Here is a 26431-nt window from a genome sequence, read left to right as displayed (position 1 = left end):
AGCACTACTCCTCTCCAAAGATATATATATATATATATATATATATATATATATATATATATACCTGTGTGTGTGTGTATATATATATATAGATATATAAAAAAATCCTCATCTCACCCCTCGGGTGGTGTCCGTCCCTCATTCAGCTCGGGTCCTCTACCAGAGGCCAGGAAGCTTGAGGGTTCTGCGCAGTATCCTTGCTGTTCCCAGCACTGCACATTTCTGGACTGAGATGTCCGATGTTGTTCCCGGGATCTGTTGCAACCACTCATCTAGTTTGGGGGTCACTGCCCCGAGTGCTCCGAGCACCACAGGCACGACTGTCACCTTTACCTTCCAGGCTCTCTCCAGCTCCTCTCTGAGCCCTTGGTATTTCTCGAGTTTCTCGTGTTCCTTCTTTCTGATGTTTCCATCACTTGGAACCGCTACATCCACTACAACGGCTTTCCTCTGCCCTTTATCTATGATCACGATATCTGGTTGGTTCGCCATTACCATCTTGTCAGTCTGGATCTGGAAGTCCCACAGGATCTTCGCTCTGTCATTCTCCACCACCTTCGGAGGTGTTTCCCATTTTGACCTTGGGGTTTCCAGTCCATACTCCGCACAGATGTTTCGGTAGACTATGCCAGCCACCTGGTTATGGCGTTCCATGTAGGCTTTCCCTGCCAGCATCTTACACCCTGCAGTTATGTGTTGGATCGTCTCAGGTGCCTCTTTGCACAACCTACACCTTGGGTCTTGTCTGGTGGGGTATATCTGGGCCTCGATAGCTCTGGTGCTCAAGGCCTGCTCCCGAGCAGCCAGGATGAGTGTGTGTGTGTGTGTGTGTGTGTGTATGTATATATATATATATATATATATATATATATATATATATATATATCCAACATCACCACACCAAGAAATGCTTAAATAGTTCACAAAATCGTTTCTCATATATTCTGCTGTACCTAACCGTATGGGATGTAAATGAATTTTCAGAACAAACAAGAACAACAAACACTTTTCAGATCTTTTTTTTAACAATTTTTGCAAATGTTCTTCATGTGTTTTCGGCACATGGGGTTTCCACACTTGTCACATGCATTTGATGCGATGCGTTTCTCTGTGCAGAGGTGACATTGCTTTCGCTTGGTTGTAGGCGCTGCGGCCTCATGTTGCTGCTCTGCAGCCTGCTTCTCTCCTGCAGCAGTCTCTGGCTTTCGACGCAGAACCTCTGGCATGATTAGCGAATTACCAAGTTCCTCGAGGAACAGCCGTCTGATATATCTTTTCTTGGCATTCCAACTTGGGTTCACAGCCTTGTACAGAACACATGCATTGAATGCTGAAATGTCCAACATGTGGAAGAAAAGGGACATGGGCCACCGTTGTGCTCGCCGGCGTGTTGAATAGGTTCCACATGCCTGTAAACAGACACACACACAAAACATCAGATGACATAATTGACAAGACAGCTTTGATTAAGACTTTGTGACAATGACACAACTTGTGCTTACCTGGCCCAAGTGGTCCACTGCTCCCTTGGATTTATTGTAGTCAAGAATCATTTGTGGCTTTCTTTCGTCTCCGTTATCCACTTTTGGCGCTTTGTGTGCTGTGCTGAGCAACAGCACATTCTTCCCTTTTTTGGGAACGTAAGATACCACAGCCAGGTCCCTGGTGAAGCCGAAAATGCTGGAGAGGGGCTTCCTTCCTGTAATTTTGGTTAATTTTGAAGGGAGCTCCGGCTTGTTCTTCCTTATTGTGCCCAACAGGTAGTTTCTTTTTTTTTTTAGTTCTTGGGCAAGCGGTATGGAGGTAAAAAAATTGTCCGTGGTTACTGTGTGCCCTTCCAGCGAGTCCGTGAGCCTCAGTACCACACACATTCCAACGTTAGTTTCACGTGTGCCATTTGGAGGCTTGCCGGTGTAAACCTCAAGATGGTAGGCGTATGACGTTTGAGCATCACATAGTGCCCAAATCTTAATCCCGTACTTGGCAGGTTTTGACGGCATGTACTGCTTGAAATTGCAGCGTCCTCGGAATGCGATGAGCTGCTCATCCACACAGACGTCACGTCCAACGTTATACATTTTTTGCAGCCGAAAATTCCACCTGCTCCACAGCTCGGATATTGGTGACAGCTTGTTGGCATGGTGCTGCTTTGGTTTTTGGACATTGTGAAATCGGAGCATTCCGTTTATCTCCGCAAAGCGCCGGTGTGACATTGCGTTGGCGAACAGCGGGCGCCCGGTCTTCTCGCCCCACAAGCTGCTTGTGGCTTCGTGCCTGGACCGGTACACCCCAGCCAGGAGCAGCAGCCCGATGTACGCACGCAGCTCTTGGGGGGTGAGGAGGGACCAGCGATTGGATGTTCGGAGGCCTTGTAGGTTTGTCATTTCGACGATTTGTTCGACTATTTCGTCATCAATAAACAATGCAAACGCCGACTCGGGGCTGGTTAGCCTGGCGCACGCGTATAACGTGGGGCCGGGCGTGGGTATTCGGGGATGGGCGTAATGTCCAGCCACCTCATGTGTCGGATGCCACATTAGTTTTTTATCTTTTGAGGTCCATACCGTAGCGTCCGGTTCCTCATGTTTCTGCTGGACAGCTACCGCATCGGAAGATTTCTCCTCTTCCGAATCGGAGCTGCCCTTTTCTTCCGAATCTGAGCTGTCCTCCTTGGTCGAGTCGTCAGTGTCATCGGGCGAAAATTCCCCCGCCAACTCATTTTCGGAATTGTCCGATTCAGAATCTTCTGGACTTTCAGATGCCTGAATAGCTTGTTGCTCCTCTCTGCCAATTTTTTTTAACATGGTTCTCTCTCCAGCGTCATACTCCCTCTAGTGGTTGTGGCGGTTGATCGTATACAAAACACCGCTACCCCGCCGCCTTGACCAATCGCACGCTGTATTTTCAAATCACAACAACACGAAACGGACCAATCAATGGAAATTAGTGATGGGAATTCCGGCTCTTTTTAGAGAGGCGGTTCTTTTGGCTCAGCTCACTAAGAAGAGCCGGCTATTTGGCTCCTAAACGGCTCCTCAGTTTTTTTTGTTGCTTAAATTAATTTACTACCCAAAATAATGTAAAATTATGTGTAAAATGAATTACTAATGTAAAAACTAATATATATACACACACCTCTCCGTGAGCCGTCACCTTACCGTGGTGGAGGGGTTTGTGTGTCCCAATGATCCTAGGAGCTAAGTTGTCTGGGGCTTTATGCCCCTGGCAGGGTCACCCATGGCAAACAGGTCCTAGGTGAGGGACCAGACAAAGCCCCTTATGGAAAACAAAATCGATGGTACTCGGTTTCCCTTGCCCGGACGCGGGTCACCGGGGCCCCCCTCTGGAGCCAGGCCTGAAAGTGGGGCTCGTTGGCGAGCGCCTGGTGGCCGGGCCTACACCCATGGGGCCCGGCCGGGCTCAGCCCGAAGAGGCAACGTGGGTCCCCCTTCTCATGGTCTCACCACCCGTGGGAGGGGTCAAAGGGGTCGGGTGCAATGCGAGCTGGGCGGCAGCCAAAGGCGGGGACCATGGCGGTCTGATCCTCGGCTGCAGAAGCTAGCTCTTGGGACATGGAATGTCACCTCTCTGGCAGGGAAGGAGCCCGAACTGGTGTGTGAGGCAGAGAAGTTCCGACTGGATATAGTCGGACTTGCCTCCACACACAGCCTGGGTTCTGGTACCAGTCCTCTCGAGAGGGGTTGGACTCTCTTTCACTCTGGAGTTGCTCACGGTGAGAGGCGCAGAGCAGGTGTGGGCATACTTATTGCCCCCCGGCTCAGTGCCTGTACATTGGGGTTCACACCGGTGGACGAGAGGGTTGCATCCCTCCGCCTGCGGGTGGGGGGACGGGTCCTGACTGTTGTTTGTGCATATGCACCAAACAGCAGCTCAGCATACCCACCCTTTTTGGAGTCCTTGGAGGGTGTGCTGGAGAGTACTCCTGCTGGGGACTCCCTTGTTCTACTGGGGGACTTCAATGCTCACGTGGGCAATGACAGTGAGACCTGGAGGGGCGTGATTGGGAGGAATGGCCCCCCCCGATCAGAACTCGAGTGGTGTTTTGTTATTGGACTTCTGTGCTCGTCACGGATTGTCCATAACGAACACCTTGTTCAAACATAAGGGTGTCCACATGTGCACTTGGCACCAGGACACCCTAGGCCGTAGTTCGATGATCGACCTTGTGGTCGTGTCATCGGATTTGCGGCCGCATGTTCTGGACACTCGGGTGAAGAGAGGGGCGGAGCTGTCAACTGATCACCACCTGGTGGTGAGTAGGCTCCGATGGTGGGGGAAGATGCCGGTCCGTCCTGGCAGACCCAAACGTATTGTGAGGGTTTGTTGGGAGCGTCTGGCGGAATCCCCTGTCAGAAGGAGTTTCAACTCCCACCTCCGACAGAGCTTTTCCCATGTTCCGGGGGAGACAGGGGACATTGAGTCCGAGTGGACCATGTTCCGTGCCTCTATTGTTGAGGCGGCCAATCTGAGTTGTGGCCGTAAGGTGGTTGGTGCCTGTCGTGGCGGCAACCCTCGTACTCGCTGGTGGACACCAGCAGTAAGGGATGCCGTCAAGCTGAAGAAGGAGTCCTATCGAGCCTTTATGGCCTGTGGGACCCCAGAGGCAGCTGACGGGTATCGACTGGCCAAGCGGAACGCAGCTTTGGTGGTCGCTGAGGCAAAAACCAGAGCATGAGAGGTAAAAAATAACGAATTTTTTGAAGAACTTCCATCCGGTAGAAGATACAGATCGATACTTGGTAAAACTAGTCGCCATCGCGAAAGTTTTTTCCCTAATGCAGTCCGTCTTCTGAACAAAGATTTAAGCACAGAGTGTTTTAAGCATTTTAAGCATTGACTAGTCCAGTAATGTAATGTTTGATCCTAGCAATTTATGCATGCGTGCGCACCTGTTGAATTCTGTTATGTGTATACATATATAGCTAATAAATGATGATGATGATGATGATGATGATGATGATGATGATGATGATGATGATGAGCATGGGAAGAGTTCGGTGAGGCCATGGAAGCCGACTTCCGGACGGCTTCGAGGAAATTCTGGTCCACCATCCGACGTCTCAGGAGGGGGAAGCAGTGCACCACTAACACTGTGTACAGTGGGGATGGGGCGCTGCTGACTTCGACTCGGGACGTTGTGAACCGGTGGGCAGAGTACTTCGAAGACCTCCTCAACTCCACCAACACGTCTTCCTTGGAGGAAGCAGAGCCCGGGGACTCTGAGGTGGGCTCTCCTATCTCTGTGGTTGAAGTCACCGATGTGGTTAAAAAGCTCCTCGGTGGCAAGGCCCCAGGGGTGGATGAGATCCGCCCGGAGTTCCTCAAGGTTCTGGATGTTGTGGGGCTGTCCTGGTTGACACGCCTCTGCAACATCGCATGGTCAACGGGGAGAGTGCCTCTGGATTGGCAGACCGGGGTGGTAGTCCCTCTTTTTAAAAAGGGGGACCGGAGGGTGTGTTCCAACTACAGAGGGATCACACTCCTCAGCCTCCCTGGTAAGGTCTATTCAGGGGTGCTGGAGAGGAGGGTCCGTCAGGAAGTCAAGCCTCAGATTGAGGAGGAGCAGTGTGGTTTTCGTCCCGGCCGTGGAACAGTGGACCAGCTCTACCCCCGTAGCAGGGTTCTCGAGGGTATGTGGGAATTCGCCCAACCAGTCTACATGTGTTTTGTGGACTTGGAGAGGGCGTTTGACCGTGTCCCTCGGGGAGTTCTGTGGGGGGTGCTTCGTGGGTATGGAGTACCGAACCCCCTGATACGGGCTGTTCGGTCACTATACCACCGATGTCAGAGTTTGGTTCGCATTGCCGGCAGTAAGTCGGAATCGTTTCCAGTGAGGGTAGGACTCCGCCAAGGCTGCCCTTTGTCACCGATTCTGTTCATAACCTTTATGGACAGAATCTCTAGGCGCAGCCGAAGCGTTGAGGGGGTCCGTTTTGGGGGCCTCAGTATTGCATCCCTGCTTTTTGCAGATGATGTGGTGCTGTTGGCTCCTTCAAACAGGGCTCTCCAACTCTCACTGGAGCGTTTCGCAGCCGAGTGTGAAGCGGTTGGGATGAGAATCAGCACCTCCAAATCTGAAACCATGGTCCTCAGTCGGAAAAGGGTGGAGTGCCCCCTCCGGGTCGGGGGGGGAGATCTTGCCCCAAGTGGAGGAGTTTAAGTATCTTGGGGTCTTGTTCATGAGTGAGGGCAGGAGGGAGCGTGATGCGGACGTTGTATCGGTCTGTCGTGGTGAAGAAGGAGCTGAGCCAAAGGGCGAAGCTGTCAATTTACCGGTCGATCTACGTTCCAACCCTCACCTATGGTCACGAGCTATGGGTCGTGACCGAAAGAACGAGATCCCGGATACAAGCGGCCGAAATGAGTTTTCTCCGCAGGGTGTCCGGGCTCTCCCTTAGAGATAAGGTGAGAAGCTCGGTCATCCGGGAGGGGCTCCGAGTCGAGCCGCTTCTCCTCCACATCGAGAGGAGCCAGATGAGGTGGCTTGGGCATCTGATTCAAAACTATCAAAACTATTTACCACTTTGAATTTCTCAGTTCAAGACATTACATTGTAATTTCACTGACGTTTAAAATGCGTGTTTTAGCACTTTATAAGACAGAACAGGGTGTTCTTTTCTCCACAAGTAGTAGGTGGTGGTCTAATAACATATTGTTCATACTCACTTTTTTAATAAATACCAAAAAGGTAACTGCACTTGCTCCACAAATCAGGGTTAACAAGCCCACAACTATGGATATTCCCTTGTCATTGATTTTCTCGGACAAAGTTAAAGAAATGACTCGGCACACAGAAAAATTGCCTTCAATATCGGCGGAAGCGGATCTCAGATTGAACGACGGTTAGTTGCTCGGCCATCACACTTGAGCTCCCTTCCCGCCAATTCAGACTTATTCTAACAGACTGTCTGGTCTACATTGAATTAACATGTTGCAGACTTTGCGGATGGCCAATGTCGCCTGCGCAGCGACCGGTGTTCTAAACACGTCTTTTGTTGTTCAACCGCTGTTATCGAATTATTCATTCCCCTTTTGTGACCGAGTTTCGCCTTCTCCCCAGTGATCGCCCACCAGCATTGACATGCTAATTGGCATTTGGGGGGTGCTGGATATGCACCCAAACGTTTCGATGTGCCCAAATTAAAATGGAACTTTATAAACATGATACAATTTTGCTCATAGATTCCTCTAACATCCTTTCATACAAGAACATAGACAGTACTCTATCTTTTGGGAAGTTGTAAAAGTTAAAAATAAATAAATAAACGCGTTTATTGTCACAATTCTTTAATAACCAAAATATTCAGAATAAACCAAACGACACTTGGGCACTTCCGAAAATAAAAGCCAAACAATTTTAGAATGAGTTGATAATTTGGGGACCAATCAAATGTCTGACGATTTAAAAAAAAAAACTTAAAAATATTCCACACGAAGATCAACTCAACTTTATCCTTATTTGTGATGTGAGCAAATATTGGTTGGGCAAAACGGAAGCACAGCAATGTACACTTCACTCAAGTGTACATTGAAATCAACTTTGGAGTTAAAAACATCCTATTAAACAGCTGGTTATCATGACTCCCACCCACATATACTGTATACGCAAGTTCTTAAAATAGACCCGTCAGTCACAGACAATCTATTTTGTATTTTTTTTTTGCACATTGATTGATCAAATGATAGAAATGGTATGTACAGTACATTGTACGTATGTAAATTTGCCAGACAAAATCAGTCAGTTATTTGTAAATCTGTTTTGTGATGTCTATTCACATTTACAATTTTTAAGACAACCTAAGACTTTGCATACATGTATTTTTTTGGGGGAAGGATTATTAATTCCTTAATTTCCTTTATTCTCCACCCAGTTCTGTTCGGGCTTTTTCCTTTTTAAGAAAAGCTGTCCTTTATGTACTACTACTTGGGTATATACAACATGCTTTCATGTTATGTTCAATGATACTATTTGGTGTTGACACTTTGCATTGCTGTAACCTTTTCCTTAAAAAGGATGAACGGTATGAGCAAATGAAAGTGCAGGGAGGGAAAAACTTGTTCCACATAAGTTCTGAAAAGTAGTTTTACAAAGTAGACATTTTTTTTCTTGTTCGACCAGTGCCTTTCCGCACAATCACGAAAGGACTGACTATGATTGCTGGAGAGAGGTGGAGCAAAAAGGGAAATACAGTACTCTACAGACATAAGAACGCTACTCATTGAAAAAGATTATGATATCCTCTATGATATCCACAGGTGACATAAGAAAAATAATAGTATCTCCCAATAGGTCAAACTCGTCAGCAAATAAGCTTTCTAAGTCCAATGACTAAAGTTCAGGGTCTCATGAATTGGTCAGTGCAAGATCGGGGACACCTGAGGTGGAAAAAACAAAAACAAAATTCCATCCTCTAGTCCTCATGACCAAAATTATAAAGAGCGGCCTATCGTGCGAGGAGTCAGGCATCATCGTTGACCATTGTGTCGGACGGTTCCTCAGTGTACGTGGGTTGAATAATTATAGCTTCAGGTTGCCTAAGTCCTTAGACACGCTCCGCAGGTACGTGTCATGAATGGCTCCGAGGAAGGCGGGGTCGTTCTGGATGGCAAAAACACGAATCGTGTTACTCGACTGGGATACACAGATGTCAAAGCCGGTCTCTCAGGAACATTCTCGATATTTTGTCAGGAACACTATTGATTTTGTCAGAAACATTTGCATCTCAATGTGCCACCAGTAAGTCTCTGAACAGCAATATTTTCATTCCGTTTTTGAGCATATTTTCTTGATTTGAATAATTTTGAGCCACAACATACTAACAGCTTAAATAGATAATAGTGTTTAAAATCATTGATTGTTTTCGGACTGTACTGTTCGTGGCTCTGTCTTTTCTCTCTCGAGTCACGTATTTTTTTCCCCCTGTTCATTGTACTGTAGCATTTTATTGCGGCCATTCGTGACTACATTTACGACAGCGCCGATTTAGCATGGCTCAGCCTTCGAAATTTAGTCTTCCGTTAAATGCTATTCATCCTCCTTTCAGGTAGTTTTATACTTTTCTTATTTGTTGTCACGGAGGCGATGGATGATGAGGGACATTTAGAGGATTGGCTGCTCTTTCGCTGTCACGTTAGTCAGTCAGCCACAGCTGTGGATTCACGGAGCTGCGGGGCGACATTTGTATGATGATGTGATGACATAAACAACCATTATTGCCATTGGACGGCTTGTCAAGTCCAAATTTTATGTTGAGCCATTCAAAAGCCGTGTTAATGCGACTCATTTGCAAACTTCAAGTTCATCTACCGCACATCCTTATGTTATTCCCGGGAACATTTTCAACCTCCGCCCGCTAGTCATGTCAGTCTATGTTTCACATCAATTTGGCTCTGGCTGGTTTCGAGATTTTTTTGAAACTGGCTTCTGAAAATGCTGTACCTTAATAAGGTGTATGAGAGTCTTTTGGAGTTGAGCTTTGTTGCAGGACGGTTGCGGTGCTTCCGTAGACCCCGCAGAGGTGGTCGGGAGTTCAGAGGAGGGTGAAGGGACGACCGCTGCAGCCGCCTTATCGAGGGACTGCTGGAAGGCGCTGGGGGACAGAAGCACAGAAGAATCCGACCCAGAAATACCAAGACCAAGACTCATAGGGACGTTCTGCAAGCAGGAGAGGCAAAAAAAGTGCATTTTGATGACCACAAATGAACAACTGCATCTGTAAAGACATGTTGACAACTCACCGCAAGAGGTTTGATCAAGTTTGGGGCTTTAGAGAGAACATCCATTTCTTGCGTGAGCTGGAGGACCGGTTCTTGGAAGTTGTGGGGTGGTACCAGGGTGCTCGGCAGGAAATTGGGCGCTAGGACGGGTTTGTGGATTTCCGCATTCAGCGACTGGACTGATGGTTTCAGTGAGCTGAGGAGCTCCTGCTCCAAATAGGCTCGGGGTGCCGCGGACGCCACCGCGGAGCCAGTGGGAACAGTTTGAGTTTGGGAACTCGCTGGTGGCACCATGAGAGGTATGACCGGGCCAAGAGATCGGGGCTCGGCCCCCGGGCCCACCGGTTGGAAAGCGGGGCTCGGGTGTAGCGCATAAGATGTTGGGAGCAGGCTGTGTCCTTGGTGAACTTGGTTTGACCCGGGATCCTGGGCAGCAAGGTGGGGGGGACAGAGAGGGTTTGGGTGGACTGGAGGTGGATAGGTCTGGTTCTGGGGGTAGGTCGCCGACGGCTCGCTGCAAGCGGCGGCTGGATTTGGGGTCGGCATGGCAGGCAGAGAAGGGTCCTTGGGAATGGATGAGCCGAAAAGCTCCTCGACTGTGATCTGCTTCACCATCGTGTGAGTCTTCTGATGGGCAAAGAAGAAAACGTGTGAATAATCAGGTGAACCATTCAAAGGAATCCAAAAATTGTGTGTGCAGACCTCAACCGTGTGTAACGCTTGAATATGATGTCATCACCTCTATACTTTATTACGGGCTGTACAGTCTTTCTTAGTATATAGCAGTAAACCCTGGGGAAAAAAGTCTGTTATTTGTTCTTATCAGATTTGGCTTTTTATCTGATATTTTGTGCTCATTGGGGATAAAAAAGTTCAGCAGATGTGTAATAAAAATCACAACATTTTGTTGAAGAATTGACCTGTGATATATTTTAATCAAATGTGCCCATGGGTCAGAAGCGGCAAAACGTAATCCTATTCTGATCCAGAGTTTTGCATTTTACAGAAAATAAACGTTACATGGAGAAATCTCATTGAACATGCTCAGGCAAATATATCGAGTAACTGTAAAATCTCATCAGATCATCTCATAATTTGTCCATTTGAATGCATGACCTTATGAAATGTCACTGTTCTATTTATGTATTCATATGGCATATGCATTGCACACCTTATCAGGCGGCTGAGAACTGCGCACATGATCGAAAGCTTCTGTGGCGTTCGGCTCTGGAGATACTTCAGCATCCCCGGACTGAGCCTACATGACAGGAACAAAACATAAGATCAATTACAATTTTCTGAAAAACCAAACAACAACAAAAAAACTAAACAAAACCAAACCATAAACCTTTAAACAGAGAAAGAGAGGAGGTGTTGTTTTTGGTGTACCAATTGGTATAAAGCGATTGCATAGCCTAAAATATGGAGAATTTGAATTTGAGTCTTGTCCGTTTAAACATTTGTTAATGTTTGGTGTTAAATGTGACGTTTTGTGTCTGTGTTAATCGGCTCCAGGGGGAAATGTATCGTTGGCACACTTCCAAAGGCAAGCATCAAAATGACTGAGCCAACTCACCTTCTGGTATTCCTCCTTGGCTTTGCTAAGCAACTCCAGGATGTCCCTGGGTCGTGCTTCAGCCACACCATTGGGCCGCCTGGGCTCCTCCTTCTCTGGTGATTGTCTTTGGGCATGTTCAACCTCTAGTTTTACAATTCTGGGGGAGAGGAGGTGACACGGAGTAAGAAAGTGTGGACGTTGAAACATGGCCCTAATTACGCATAGTGTATATGTAAGAATGCCAAAACTTGATCGGTTGAATTTGATGATTCGCGGCAAGAGGCTGCAAAGAGTTGTTGTGAGACCTTCGGACTCGCCTCAGTGAGTCACACCAGTGGTCTTTTCAAGGGGAGACCTTAAATTCTACAAATACATTTTAAGATAATATTGTGCTCGAGTAAACTTCCAGCAAATTGCAATTTGTCTATTTGCGCGCACAAACTGAACTAATCCTTTGAACTGAAAAACGCTCGTTTACGGTGTTTGTGCTCCATCTGTCGGGCTCTTGGTGCTAAAGTGAGGGGGAGCGCTTCATTTAGACAAAACTAGTCATTTGCCGTCACCTTGTGGCATGTAAAGGCAATTTTGATACAGTATGGAGCTTTTAAGCGGGGTTGTTAATTAGTTGCTAATTTCTGTTTTACGCGGGAAGGTCTTTGTACTCATTGACGCCCACCCAAACAGGATTTGGCTATAGATGACCAATGTGAGCATCCCTGTTATCAACCAATCAGGAGCTCGGTTTCCTTTCTTTGTACTTCCTGACGCACTGGGCTCCGTCACTCCATTTTTGGGGCACTTTTAAGAACCAAACAGTAAGTTTGAAAAATGCTCTGTGTTTTGGAAAGGTCAGACTGAAGAAATTCACGCTTGCGTCATATTTGTAATACGCATCCACGATTGGAGAGCGGGGGTTTTGGTGGCAAACCTGAGCTCTAAGGTTCTTGGTCACGGTTTTTTTGTGGAGTAAATTTCCCTAAAAAAGAATTCGGTTTATAATGCAGGGTGACTTTGTTTTTTTTTTCTTCTCAGTGATGCATTGTTTTTGACTGGTGTTATTTGCTCATTTCAAAAATACGGTACTAGTGATACCTGCAAAACAAATACTGTATGACAAAAAACTCTGGTCTTAATACACACTTACTTCACCATGAGCTGTGAAATCCGCTGGCAATCCCTCTTGTCGTAGAACCAAATACTGTAGATACCCACTGCAAGAAAAGAAAATACTTTGAACTTGCATGATTGTGAAAAACAGTCTTCATAAAATGCTGGGTCACCCGTATTCAGTAAGTCTCTCCTCGCCGCATGTCCAAGTCCCACAATTTTTTGTTTTCAAGTTCTCAAATTGCGTTTTGCGAGTCACACATCTTTAACCTTGGAATTAATGCCATTTCCACAATTTCACTAACGGTTGGCTTGTGTATGAAATTAGCACAGTGTAGCGGCACCCCGTGATTTTCATCAAATGTTAATTGCACGTAAACTTGATCTTCAAGCAGATTTCACTCGAGAGTGTGTGTGTATGTGTGTGTGTGCACATGTTACAGGACTTGCAAGTCCCCGAAGAACCCAATGTTCCCTAGCAACCAAGGTGTTTGCATCCTGACCGTATCTCTTCTGTATCCGAGGGGACTACAGGGCCATGCAAACAAGAGTATGTGTGAGCATTTACACTCTCATTAAACAGCTTCCTGTAGCTTTGAATACGTCGGCCTCGCACGGGGTGTCCAAAATTTAAAAAAACAACAACAATATAGGCACGCTTAACTGTGCCTAAACATGGACTTTTTGATCTTCTCTAACTGTGACTAAACTTGGACTTGTTGAGCTTCAATCATCAAGCTTCTAACTTGCTTCTACAGAGATTTCAAGAGTATCTCAAGATTCCGTCAATTTCATTCATTTCTCGAGCCAGAAAAAGGACCAGAGCAACCAGGCTGCCGAGGAAACAACCAGAGGAATACACCGACTTTTAAACATACTACCAGGATTCAAACGGAGCCCAAAATGCTGCGACCGCAGTGACGCTGGAAGAGAAACTGGCTGAGTCTGAAACTTCATGACGAGTGACATCATGTCTTCCATACCAGGCAGGTTGAAGTGCAAACAAAGCCCAAAGGGGGAGCACTCGCCATTGACTTTGACCCTGGCTATGCTATTTTTCCTGATCAGCAAACAGATGGGCAAACGCTCTAATTCTTTATTCGTCGCCTTGATGAAAGTGATGTTCAGACTTGTGATCGACTGCCTTGGTGGGAGCACAGTCAGTTACTTTCTGAAGTTTTGAGAGTTTAATAATATGACAGGCACGAAATCGAAACCAAAATAGATACATGAACCCTTTCGTGCACATTCTAACCTGATAACATGATCACCTGTCCACTGTACTAACCGCTGTCCCTGAAAGGGTTAATGTGGGCGCAAAAAAAAAAGCTGTCACACTCAACCCAAGGACAATCTTGATTGGAACTGGAGCTTTAATGAGGAACGTGAACAATTGGGGCCAAAAACTATGCCGGACCGCAACCATCTAATGGACCCGCGTGATGTTTTGTGCACCAACGTCTCCTCAAAGGTTCACCTGCTGAATACAGCTCATGCCACATGCGAGACTTCAAGAAGAAAGAAGAAATGTTTCGAAAAACACTGGGGAAGTGTTTATTTGGACTTTTCAGAGGTTTGTTTGTTTTGTTTGTTTATTGAGCATATATAGTACACACAATAACCGATTGACAAAAGGCAAACACAAATTATGAAAGGAAAATGAAAAAGTAAGTAAAAGAAAATAAACATCATTACAGTTGTATTCTCAAAGGAGTAGGAAGAAGTAAATAACTTATCTAGTCCTATCCCTTATTATGTAGCAATTTGAATTAATCATTTTTCAAAACAAAGAAGAAAAATCTACACATCATCAAATTTCTATGTATACTATACTTTTCTATTTATACACCTTTTGATTTGTATATATATATATATATATATATATATATATATATATATATAAAATTGTTCTTTCTTTTTATTTCAATTTTCTCATATTCATTATAATTAGCATTTCTTGAATACAATCGATAAGTTGATCAAAATCCAAAACAAGAACAAACAGTTGTAGTACTATATTTTATAAGTATATCAAATGTATCTTATTAATTCTGATTCATGTAGTTTTTTTGTACTAATCTTTTGAATTTGTTTTTGAACTCCTGCAACGATTTACTCATTTTCATTACTGATACACACCTTTGCATGACGTTTGTTCTTGTTCGGGATTTTTTTGTATTGATTAGTACACCTAAGATTATAACAGCTCTCTCCAATTTCAAAAAGCTTCTGGATATTTCGGCAGAGGAGATTGTTATGTCCTTTATACATTAATTGGGTGATTTTGAAGTCAACCAGGGCGTAGAATTTCATTGTGTTTAATTTGATGAATATTGGATTTGTGGGTTTTATATATTTATATAGTATATTGAGGTCCTGACATTCTTTCATTTTTAAAGGTGCGGGATCTTATTACGTACAGTATGTACTTTGTACAAGTTACCATCGCCAAAACAACCGCTGGCTTGCTTTATAAAACTCCTGCCGTCGAGAGACCTTTCGTAGCTTAGCAACGCCGCTTCCCACGGAGGACCGGTGACATTTTCATCAGCGTTTGAAAGCATGAAGAAAATGAACATGAAGAAAATGTTCAAAATCATTTTCATTTCCGCTGGGGAAAATATGGAATCATTGGGTAGATAAACAAATATATAACATTAAATATGAAGCGCACCGGTTTCCCTCGTTTGAAGGCGTAACCGAAATCAAGGCTTTACGAGACATTGTTGACTAGAACACATATGGCCATTGTGATCAAGTTGCGGTGCTGCATGCGGCCTGATACATACTGTCTAGTGGTGTTTTGAGTCACGCTAAAAGCGGGTGTCCGCATGTTGCGAGAGGTTTCCGGATATCCACACATTCTAAACACCAGGAAGCAAGACGGATGGTGTTTTTTTTCTCTTTCTTTTTCTTCCATGTGAATGTCATCAAATTTGTTGTTGTATCGTAAGTTGAACTTTTGCGCTTGTCTTCATGACATTAGTGTGCAAGTGAGAAAACGCTGCTTTGGTATCCAAGTTGAGAGAACAGTGCTGTGCGATACAGACAACATTTTACATCCCAATAAAGGTTGATTTTATACTCTTATAACAATACATTAAATCGCAAAAAAACATAAAATCATTGGCAATTTTCGTTCATCTTTCCTTCATTTCTGGAAGAAGACTGCAGTTTTCAGTGAACTCAGCGTGATAAAATAACAACAGGATCTTGATTAAGTCATCACTGCTTTCCAGGCGTGACCAAATTTGTGCAACAGCTGGAGACGGCATAAACCGATTCTGAAAGGCCGCTGGCACAAACTATGACTATACTTGATCCCAAATCAAACTGTGCCATGGATTTTGTAAACAAATACCTCGACAGTCGACAACAAGCTGTAAATTCAATGTAACGCACTGGTGGGACAATAGAAATATCAAGAGTTACATTTGCTCTACTTAGGGAGAAGTACTGTATTGGATTGCATCCAGGAGTACTCACTGTTGTAATTCTTGTAGAGAAGGAAAGGCTCCTGCAGCTGAAACTCCAAGTCTTTGTTGATTGGCTCGACCAGGTTCTCTGTGCTCAGTCGGTTCATGATGGTGAAGCCATGGTAAGGGGAAGCGGACCTTGGTAGGACAATAATTACAGACATTGGGTTCTATTTCCATTGCTATAGAGATTTAATTAAAATTGTTATATTCTTACCTCGTATAAACAAACAGGGTGCCCTCGATTTCGGTCTTCTCCTGAAATCAGTCAGTGATGGTGTCAATTTCAACAAGTCAGTTGAAATCAAACTAAATTAATTTAGGGGTAGAACACAGCTGTGACATGCAACCTACCACAAGACTCAAAAATTATCAACTCGTTATAGGGGTGGATCTGTCTCGCGTAGCGAGCCAGCTGTCATCACGCCCCATATACAGCTGATGCTGACAAACCATTGGCTGAGTAATTGTGTGAGGGTTTGTCACCCTGTTCATCAGTGGGTCTAAAGAACCGAACAGTACGATAGCAGACACCCAGACACATTTTCAGAAATCCGCAGATAATTTAGGATTTTCTTGGTTGTTTATTTTCAGCTCTGATGCAGGCATTCCAGATACAACTATTTGAATACTAGACATTAAAAAGTAATTCCAAAATCTATGTAAAACGTGATACTATCTGACAATTACACACAGGATGACATTATATTGTAGTGCATATTCTTTCAATGTATTCTTTATTTTTGGATCTATTTTACACGGGAAACCCGAGAGGCACCGCAGCGGCTCCAAATGGGATAGTTCCTATTCCAAGCAGTCTGGAACCCAGCATTCGTGTTCTCCCTCTCTACAAAACCTCGAAACGTGGTGCATAGCAGTAGCCAAAGGTAGTTCATATAAAGTAATATTGTGACATTGATTGTATTTGTATCAATTTCACTCAAACATATACTGGGCAGTTGAAGTCTAGAGAACTTAACATAGCTCGCAGCGTTGTTTTGATCTAGAGTTAGCTTCGACATGCCAAGTTAGTTTTCCGATGTGCGAGCTTCTTTTTTGTTTTGTTTTACAAACTCACCCATTCGTTAGCTTTGGAGTTGAAGTTGTACAGGGCTACCTGGCCGGTAACGTCAAGCAACGTGTTTATGTATGGATCTTGTCTTTGGAGAGCCGCTAAACTCATCATATGTCCAGCATTTGCGGAGTCCATCTTGGATGCGAATATTGCTCCCACACGGACACATTTCTAAAGACACAATTAACTTCCGTTTTAACCGGATGTTGATTCTTTACAAACGAATCCAGTACACGAGAGTTAAAAAATATACAGTATTTTGATTTTGTTGCTCGAATAAATCTCAATGGTTCAACATTACACAACACCATAAGAATGCACTGCAATACTTTTTTTTGGGGTCGGGGGCGGTACTTATAGCTGTCACCTGGGACCCACCCTTCATAAAAAGAATAACATTTTTACATTTGTTTGTTTGTTTGTTTAGTTTGTTTGTTTATCGAACAAACATATACAGTAATAATTTGACAGAAAATAAGGTAGATAAAATAGTAAAAAGAAATAAATCAGTCTTCATTCAACACAGTTATTGTACTACATGATGTAGTAGTGTACTGTACTCTGTGACATGAGTTTTAGTGGTATGCTTTTCACACGACAAGCGTATTTTCATTCAAGGGAGCAAACACAGTTAATCAGTATGAATGAAATAACCCTAACACTGTATTTTAACCAACACCACTTTTGCTCAATGCACATTCTGTCTTGTCCTAGTTGAGCTACAGCTGTGTAGGCTTCACTTTTTCTGTTGAGTGGACACTGGAGCACGGATTATAATGGAAGGATTACGCGCAACCGGTTATCCCTCAAACAGGCACAGGTAATCCAATCACTGGTAACCTTCCAGCGTGGTTCAGACAACTCATTTTCTCTGGAATAGCAGCACAGTGAAGTCACAAAAACGGCACAATGAGGCCTCAGTGGAAAGGCAGGTGACAGAATGCCATTCATTATACGAGGAAGACCCCTAAGGGGTAAGTGCGTTATTTTGATGTTAACTGAGAGAATAATTCCTGATTTGATACTGATCTTAATGTGTTTATTTGATCATGCCTTTGATTTCAAACAAATAACTATTCAGGAAAGATGTATCCAGTAATTATTTAAAAACATTGGTCTCTCTGAAAACCTAAATCACATGATACATTATACAAAACCCCTTTTAACCCATTCCTAATTGAAAACAATTGAGAGAAAAGGATTTATCTGTCTATATGTCTAAGAGCCAAGTGTGGGGGCGTCTTTAAACAGCTTCCTCTTGCAGGTAAACCAGATGGGTTAGTGGTTATTTTTATCGTACCAGAGCAATGACATTTTACATGATCTGTGAGAATTCTCAGAAAATTATACACATTATTTTAAAACACCAACAGGTGCATTAAAATGTAGGCATGTTTGTATTTTCTTGCACGTCCATATGTGCAGCATCGTGATCTGCCCCAGTTCGTCTTCGTGGTAGCCAATAGCTGGCTGACCGGCCAGGGGTGGTTCGGGTTCGGTCCAGTGTCCAGAAGTGGGCTGAGGTTGCGTTGCCCTCCTCCCGATTCATGTGCGCACAGACACCCGGATGTGGCCAACATGTTGGTTGCTTTTCGCGAGGCTGCGCGCTCGGGAAATATTAGGAATATAACTCAGGTTAGCCTCGAATATACTCTCCAACGATGAGTTGGATCTGACGTGGAGATTTTCCATGTGGATTCGAGGATGCAAGAAGAAGATGAACGGTCAGAAGGTAATAATATTGAACAAATTGGAAAAACGCAGGAGAGTTGGCGCGGTCCTGTGTGAGCGTGCTTGTGCGCGCGTGTGTCCGCGTTTATTCAGCATACCGGAGAAAATGAAAATCTTGTGTCGGTTTTGACATTACTTTTTAGCGTCGTCTTTTTCTGTATAGTACAGCCGACATTACGTATTTAAAATGCTTTGTGCGACCTACAAAAGGAATTGACTTACCGTAATTTAGCAACACCATCGAAGACACAACCTACAACCCTCCATAGAAAGTGGTTCACAATTCTTATCTAGTTATTTTTACCACGACAACAAAATACATTTATACGCTCGTATTGCGTGTCAGAAATAAAGTAAATAACCTAATGTTTTAAAACCTAAAAATACGCGTTGCCTTTCTTCTACTTTATTTCATGTAATATCTCCACAATATAAAGAAGCCTATTTTGATTAACCGAATGATACTGTACAACAACTTGTATTATTTACAGCAAAATTTTTTGTTCATATGTCACTGACAGTATAGGCTGGTATTAGCCAGTGAACTGTGCAGACAGTGTAGATCCTGTTCCCACTCACTGACAGTCTGAATGTGAGTATGAATGATTGTCTGTCGCTATGTGTGCCCTGCGATTGACTGGTCACAAGTGCCGGGTGTAGTTCAGCTGGCTCTCGTTCACTGTGACCCTGAAAATGATAAATGGTGGATAAAATAGATGGATAGATGATTGGTTAATGTCAGAGCTTGTCTTTTGCACTATCTGCATCTCAGTTGTTTCTTCAATAGCCACGGGATATATTTTTCTAGACTTGTTACTCTTTTTAGACTCTTTTTTCAGATGACAATACAGTACTCGCTGCTGTGAACCAAAGAGAGGAGTCAAGGGCACTGTCTTTTTAACTCTCAGTTTGTATTGATTTTAATGACCTGCTCATTCATTCATGTGGACCGTCCTCTTTGCCCCTCCATACTCACTTCAAACCACATCGTTTTATATTTTACACCAAGCATGAATGCTCCAGGGAAGTGGTATCTTTTTAATAAGTTTAATTGTTAGTTTGAATTACAAACCAAAAAATAAAAATAAACAATGTCTTTCCACAGAGTGTTGCAGAGAAAAATATACAATTTTGGCAAAGGTCCGATTAAAGGTGCACCTAGAGTATAAGGATTTATTTTCTGTTGGCCCTGTTCCATACTGCTTGCATTGATGCTTGCACTGTGGCATTGGCTAACTTGATTTAGAATATGGCTGGAGCAGCACCTACAGGACTGGAGTCGGTTATTATAGCCTTGCATGCCAAGATTTTTTTGTCAAAAAATGTTTTTTTTTTCCATTCAAGTCCAAGTTGCACACCGCTGTGCAAAGTTCGGCTGTTTTATCAATACTACTGACCAAATACAAAGAAAGCAAAGCGTGGAGAGTCTCATGTCCGAAATGCATGGATGTAATCAGTGAATGTGTTGATTAACCATGATTAAGAGCATTTAAAAAAATACTCTCTCACATTAATTCTCAGTTGTTTCCTCTCTTTGTTGCAATCCACATTTTTCTTGACAATTGTGCCATGTTTTTATGGTTCAGAGTGCAATAAATTGTATGTGGAGCCTAGAAACATGATCCATGGTAATTTCTTTCTCTTGCAGTATGTCAGTTGATGTGCTGAGCTGAATTGCTTTGGCGTTACGGTGAAGGGTTTTCTAACAGTAATTTTTTTTTTCATGATGGTCTACTTCACTTGCATTTAGCTGCATTGCTGGGTATATAGCAAGCCTTAGTACGCATGAGTGGCGTGTGGAGTTTGAAGTTGGGCTCCATTTATGCTCCACCAATATGACTGCACAAATGTATGAGACATAGTATAACATGGAAAAAGAATGCAAACAAGACTATTGATCTACATCTCTGCATCTGCTAGATAAAATTTTGATTCACATAGGAATGTATGTATTTTTCAGGCACCATTAATTCACCACCAATATCGACTCAAGTTGCATTTTTGACATGAGTGCAAGCCATATTTTTTTATTTAATTTTTATATTCAATTTCACCATTCTAATTAAAATAAGTGTGTCATATTGTCCAGTAACATGATAGCCAAATATATAACTCTAGAAAAATAAGGAAATATAAGTATTCCCTTGATGCTTGCGAACCTGTAAGACGTTCCTTGCACAAAATTGTTAGTACTGTTGATGAGGATATTGCATATTTATTGCTAATAGATTGCCTCTTTCTATTTGTCCTTAAAGGGGCACAGTATGCCGGCAACAAAAGGACCAATTCCTCTGCTGATGCCTCAGCCCTCTGGTTGGAAAGCCAAACTCATCTGCAGCAACTCAGTCCACCTGAGACCCTGCACGCCCCCGCCACCAGTGGCAAGCCTGTTGGCTCATCTTATGGTCTGCTGGGATCAAAGAGTGGCACCCATGTATCCGGTGGCACGAGTTCCGTTGTCAGCCCGGTCCTCGCTTGGCATGCAGCCATCAACGCCGCTCGCCAAGCCCAGGGTGATGTGACGAAGCCTGACATGAGTCCGCAGCGCTCTGCGTGTACCGCTGGAGCAGCTCCCGTCGGCTCGCTGGCACAGAGAAAGAGGCAGCAGTATGCTAAGAGCAAAAAACAGGGCGGGTCGACTAACAACAGGCCACCCCGAGCGTTGTTCTGCCTCACCCTCAACAACCCCATCCGCAGGGCCTGCATCAGCCTGGTGGAGTGGAAGTATCCTTTTGATAGCGGCTGTAGTGTGTAGTGAGTCTTCCTGCAGTCAGAGACAAGCTGGGTATTTCACAAGAAAAAAAAAAAGACAAGCTTTTTCAAAACCTTTTTTTTGTCCAAACCAGAGGTTGTTTTGTGAAAAAAAATGTGAAAAAGACTTCAGCATATATCACGAAAGCTCAGTTCAGCACACATCAGAGATTCAAGTTAGTGTGTAGATTTTAGTGCCATCTAGTGGTGAACCCATAGTATGCTTTGACCTAAGTTTGATTTGCGTGCATTTTGAATCAACCACACTTCGCAAGCCTACCCCCAATGTCTTCAGCAAAGGTACAAGAAATCCAAATGATTTCCAGTATTAATGCAAGTGACCAAGAAAATGCATTGTTACATGTCCTCATGACATACGACGAACTACATTCGCTAAGTTTGTCTCCTTCAGCTCTCCGTAGCTGAACAATGGCGGCAAAACATAGCAGCCTCCTGAAGGTGCGGTGCACCCAATGTAGGCGATTACGTCTATAATTACTATATGTATACTATAATTACATTTTTAAAAATATGTTGACATGATAGAATATACCTTTTTGCATATTACTGAAATTAATCGTGAGTTTTTGAAATAAAGAACAGTGGAAATTCAACAATCCCCCCCTCCCCTGTTCTTTCGCTTGTAGCTTTTTTTGCAACATCTATTCCAAAGCAAGGAGCTGCTTCATCAAATTGTGTTAGGAGGAGAAGAAAAATATGTACCGTGTGTAAAAAAAAAAAATCTCCAATCCTGGTGTCAAAAACGTTTTCCCCTTCAGTGAGGGCCAGATAATCATGCAGCGAATGCTATGTTGACTGCGCAAGAAGAAAGAAGAGTTGTGGCAGGAAACCATGTGGCTGCTTCACCATGACAACGCACCAGTTTACAATCCCTGCGCATCTGACAATTCCTGGGAACTGGGAACGTCGCCGTGCTGAGCAATGTGCCTACTCACCCGACCGAGTTGGCACAGTGTGATAATATTCCTCTTTCCCAAGCTCACGAGGGTCATTAAGAAGAGCCGTTTTGAAGACATAATGACGTTAAGATGCCCATGATGACAGAGGTTAGGTGGATTCCGTAAAATCCTTCCAGGAGTGCGTGAAGGTGTGGTCGAGAAGGCTTGGAAAGTGTGTCAGACTCTAGGGGAATTATTTTGAAGGGGAAAACATGGAGTTTGTAGTTTGGATTTGAAATATATCTTTTGTGTCAGCAATCCTGGAACTTTGGTGGCACGTCGTACACAGGAAGTTACATGAAGTTGGTCGAATTGCATTCAAAGCAGTCAGACTTGTTGCCAATGTTCAGGTTTAGGTTTTGAATGCTTTTATGTTGCTTTGCGCTTCACACCTTTTTACATTTATATGACAAGTAGTTAAAAAAAAATGAAATGTGATATGCATTTGTGATGTGACTAGCCTTGTTCATCCCAATTTATTTTGGTTTGTCAGGATTGTTGTAGGTTTGTGTTCAAATGACTTCCATTCTTATTCTAATACAAAGTATTTTCATGTTACACATTGTGGTAAAACCTCCCTTAACAATTTGACTTTCAGACCATTTGATATATTTATACTGCTGTCTATTTTCGCCAACTGCGTGGCCTTAGCCATCTACATCCCTTTCCCGGGAGATGACTCCAATTCTACCAACCAAGAGCTGGTAAGCAAAACTGTATACGGTATACAGTGTGGGTAGTGATGTCATGGATCAACTGTTCACTGGCTTACGCATGCTGATTTTTTTTCATACCAGATCAGCAGGTTTGCCTTTGAGGGTCATATCATACTGTCAATCAATCAATTATTGATTGATTCATGCTAGGCTGATACGGTGGGGTGTGCCCGTCTATCTCCCTCTCAAAATTGTACTGGTCTTGGCTTAGGATGAATGAGCGTCCATGCTTGCATCGATTTTCTCTGTACTCCGACATCCTTGCACATTCCAAACATAGAAGATGCTGGGTTCATTGTCGAGTCTAATTTACCCGCAGGTGTGAATGAGAGAGTGAATGTTTTTTCTGTCCATGTGCCCGGTACGATTGACTGGCAACCAGTTCAAAGTGTAGTCACATGACATATACGCTGTGTGTCCATGAACCCTGAACAGGATAAGTGCTACAGTATTGAAGATGTATGGATCCGTTTGTTTTGTTGTTGTTGCCAGATTCTACATGTCCCGAGGCAACCTTTCGTTCGGTTTTTGGTTTCTTCTCTGAGCCTTGCAGCAAGTGTGTGTCTCTGTAGAGCAAGAGGAATTGATAGTTGTGCTGAGAAACCTCGCGCGTTCTCTAACAGATGGGGATTACTCAGTGTGTATGTGTGCACTCATCACTGGAGCAAAATGCACTGTGTGTGTGTGTGTGTGTGTTTGTGTGTGTATATTCATGAGGGTGAAAGTGAAAGCTGTGCAACTCACATCCCGCCACGGAGGGACATGAGACTTTTTATTATTAAGTCAGATATATTTCATCACAGCTCCGATTTGTTTGAATTTTGGGGAAAAAAAATCGTAGGAAATACTGGAAATTTGATTACCAGTAAATTGTTCAATTGGTGTTTAACAGGAACAAACTTCATCATACTTTATTAAGGGAATATTAAAGAGTAAAAAGAAGTTAACCTAACCACTTTAACAACAATAAAAAAACTGAGAATACTGAAGGAGAGTCGTGTTACTTCCAATTTAGCATGTACATCCTTAATCTCATTTTGTGATATTCTTAACTCTTGCATGTGAAAAAAGTTGAGCACTTTCAAGCATACAAATACCGAGTAGCACCATTGAATCCCCTAACAGTTCATCACACGTTGAAATAATGATGGAAATTCTACATTTTACTGTCAAATGCTTTCTGTGCGGTTGATATTTTCTGGCAATGGTCAAGTGGGCAAAAATGAGTCATGTTGTGGACACACAGACTTGACAGTCACCTAGTCACAGCTTCTGTAAGTATCAATACTTGAGGGAGATTGATACCCTGAGTTATGTCAGCAGTTTCAGGCTGTAGTACAAAATATATAAACACAAAACATTGTAAAACATGTTTATTGGAACCGATTATTTTTATCCAATCAGAACACATTGGATTTACTGTCCTCTATTTGGAAATAAATGTTTTTTTTGTGCAAACAAGAAATACACATTTTATTTACAATGTATGTGTTATTTGTCTGCTTGTTTCTTTTGACTGTGTCCTGCTGCTCTGAATGTAACGTAATATTTGTGTGTGGATTTTTTTTTTCAAGTTTTGAATGTGTATTAGTGTGTACATGCTGAGGGATTAAACTGGACAGAGGATTAGTCATCCATGAATGAGCGGAGGAAGGGATCTATCTATCTATCTATCTATCTATCTATCTATCTATCTATCTATCTATCTATCTATCTATCTATCTATCTATCTATCTATCTATCTATCTATCTATCTATCTATCTATCTATCTATCTATCTATCTATCTATCTATCTATCTATCTATCTATCTATCTATCTATCTATCTATCTATCTATCTATCTATCTATCTATCTATCTATCTATCTATCTATCTATCTATCTATCTATCTATCTATCTATCTATCTATCTATCTATCTATCTATCTATCTATCTATCTATCTATCTATCTATCTATCTATCTATCTATCTATCTATCTATCTATCTATCTATCTATCTATCTATCTATCTATCTATCTATCTATCTATCTTGTTCTTGATTTTACTGTTTGGTGCTTTCTACCGCCTTTATTACCGATTTGTCTTACTGTTTATTGTGCATGTTAAATTGCTCCATGTACAGCACTTTGTATGCAGCGATGGCTGTTTGAAAATGCTCTATAAATACAGTTGACTTGACTTGACTTGACTATCTAGCTATCCAGCTATTTATCTAGCTATCTAGCTATTTATCTAGCTATCCTGTCTGTCTGTCTGTCTGTCGACCTACAAAGTTCAAAATTGGCGATTTCACATCATAGTTTGTAAACAAAAATTCACACTTTGCACCTGATCAAAACACATTGAATAGCAAAACCTAGAATTACAGATTGCAGAAACGATGTGCTGGAAGCATGCGCCTGGTGCCTGACATCGGGGGCAAGCTTTTTGCCACTTATAGCTAGCAACAATCTTTGGCTAGCTTGCGGAGTCTGAGTCTAAATCAGTAATCATCGTCTCTAATATGGTGACTAAGATACACTTTTTCAACAGTTGTTCTCACGAAGGGATGATGAGGAAAGATGGAGATGCCATGCTAATTGCTAAGCTAGCCTGAGAGCGACATGACAGAATCAGAATCAACTTTAAGTCAAGTCAAGTCAAGTCAACAGTATTTATAGAGCACTTTCAAACAGCCCTCGCTGCATACAAAGTGCTGTACATGGAGCAATTTAACATGCACAATAAACAGTAAGACAAATCGGTAATAAAGGCGGTAGAAAGCACCAAACAGTAAAACCAAGAACAAATCTAAGTCATGCTGAGTCATGCTTTACCGGCAAAGTATGTAAAACACGCAAGGAATTTGTCTCCGGTAGTATAGGCTACAATAGTATTGCAATAACAAGCAACTACGATAAACAAAATACGTGACATGTAAGTATAGAAAGACTTTCTGTCATGTAAGGGTACCATTATGCAAGGTTAATGGTAAGGGTACCATTAACACCAGAATTAAGTGCTTGGGTGATTGAAGACACGTTTCACAGAAGTCTGGCTGGAAGCATATTAGAGAGGAGACCGTCCAACTTTGAACAACAAAACAGTTCGCATGTTTGGTTTACTGAAGACTCTAAATTGGGTTAAGTGTGACTGTGAGCATTAATAGTTGTTTGTCTATTTGGGCCCTGCGATTGGCCTGCAACGTTTCCCGAGGTCTACCCTTCCTCTCACCCGAGAGTTTGCATGTGACGTCTTTGGTTTGTTTGCTTATGTTTGCGTCTGTGGTTCTCAGAAACAAGAGTCACATTGCATCATTTTCTCAATCGCGGATTAAAG

At 43.1% G+C, this 26431-nt stretch overlaps 3 protein-coding genes across 31 annotated transcripts in view; 1 reads left to right on the top strand and 2 right to left on the bottom strand.

The window, feature by feature from the left end:
• Positions 1-907: 907 nt before the first annotated feature.
• Positions 908-3001, bottom strand: LOC127595654 (piggyBac transposable element-derived protein 4-like). The gene is made up of 2 exons (XM_052057309.1): positions 1503-3001; positions 908-1409 (listed from the first exon to the last, which is right to left on the bottom strand). Exons 1-2 carry the CDS (start codon positions 2802-2804, stop codon positions 1023-1025), a joined length of 1689 nt encoding a protein of 562 aa, XP_051913269.1. The 5' UTR covers positions 2805-3001; the 3' UTR covers positions 908-1022.
• A 4290-nt stretch (positions 3002-7291) lies between these two features.
• Positions 7292-17132, bottom strand: dcp1a (decapping mRNA 1A). Of its 2 annotated transcripts, none has more exons than XM_052056274.1 (9): positions 16958-17132; positions 16097-16137; positions 15890-16017; positions 12441-12507; positions 11315-11453; positions 10910-10996; positions 9760-10362; positions 9461-9676; positions 7292-8620 (listed from the first exon to the last, which is right to left on the bottom strand). In XM_052056274.1, exons 1-9 carry the CDS (start codon positions 17087-17089, stop codon positions 8540-8542), a joined length of 1494 nt encoding a protein of 497 aa, XP_051912234.1. In that variant the 5' UTR covers positions 17090-17132; the 3' UTR covers positions 7292-8539. The 2 variants fall into 2 exon arrangements, with proteins under 2 accessions (XP_051912234.1, XP_051912233.1); XM_052056273.1 differs by having other exon boundaries at positions 9760-10365; positions 16958-17131.
• A 648-nt stretch (positions 17133-17780) lies between these two features.
• Positions 17781-26431, top strand: part of cacna1db (calcium channel, voltage-dependent, L type, alpha 1D subunit, b) — a 62330-nt gene continuing 53679 nt past the window's right edge. For 27 of the 28 annotated variants that reach the window (XM_052059369.1, XM_052059384.1, XM_052059380.1 and 24 more), the window contains exons 1-3: positions 17781-17928; positions 20941-21409; positions 22994-23099. In XM_052059369.1, the coding sequence (XP_051915329.1) occupies positions 17895-17928; positions 20941-21409; positions 22994-23099 (609 nt within the window). In that variant the 5' untranslated portion in view covers positions 17781-17894. Of the gene's footprint in view, positions 17929-18373; positions 18687-20940; positions 21410-22993; positions 23100-26431 lie in introns of those variants that run through there. The other variant, XM_052059359.1, reaches the window with a different exon arrangement.

Source organism: Hippocampus zosterae, chromosome 2, assembly GCF_025434085.1.
Source record: "Hippocampus zosterae strain Florida chromosome 2, ASM2543408v3, whole genome shotgun sequence".
Lineage (NCBI taxonomy): Eukaryota > Metazoa > Chordata > Actinopteri > Syngnathiformes > Syngnathidae > Hippocampus > Hippocampus zosterae.
Note: the sequence above shows the minus strand (reverse complement) of the source record. Positions and strands in the feature narration are given on the sequence as shown.

What these genes read in the sequence shown, in the direction of transcription:
- LOC127595654 (XM_052057309.1), bottom strand. Translation starts at nt 2,804, where the DNA reads ATGTTAAAAAAAATTGGCAGAGAGGAGCAACAAGCTATTCAGGCATCT. An exon ending in CAGTGGACCACTTGGGCCAG is followed by an intron (nt 1,410 to 1,502) that starts GTAAGCACAAGT and finishes GTCTGTTTACAG; the next exon opens with GCATGTGGAACCTATTCAAC.
- dcp1a (XM_052056273.1), bottom strand. Translation starts at nt 17,089, where the DNA reads ATGGACTCCGCAAATGCTGGACATATGATGAGTTTAGCGGCTCTCCAA. An exon ending in CCAAGGAGGAATACCAGAAG is followed by an intron (nt 10,997 to 11,314) that starts GTGAGTTGGCTC and finishes CCTGTCATGTAG; the next exon opens with GCTCAGTCCGGGGATGCTGA. An exon ending in GTTCTCAGCCGCCTGATAAG is followed by an intron (nt 10,366 to 10,909) that starts GTGTGCAATGCA and finishes TTTGCCCATCAG; the next exon opens with AAGACTCACACGATGGTGAA.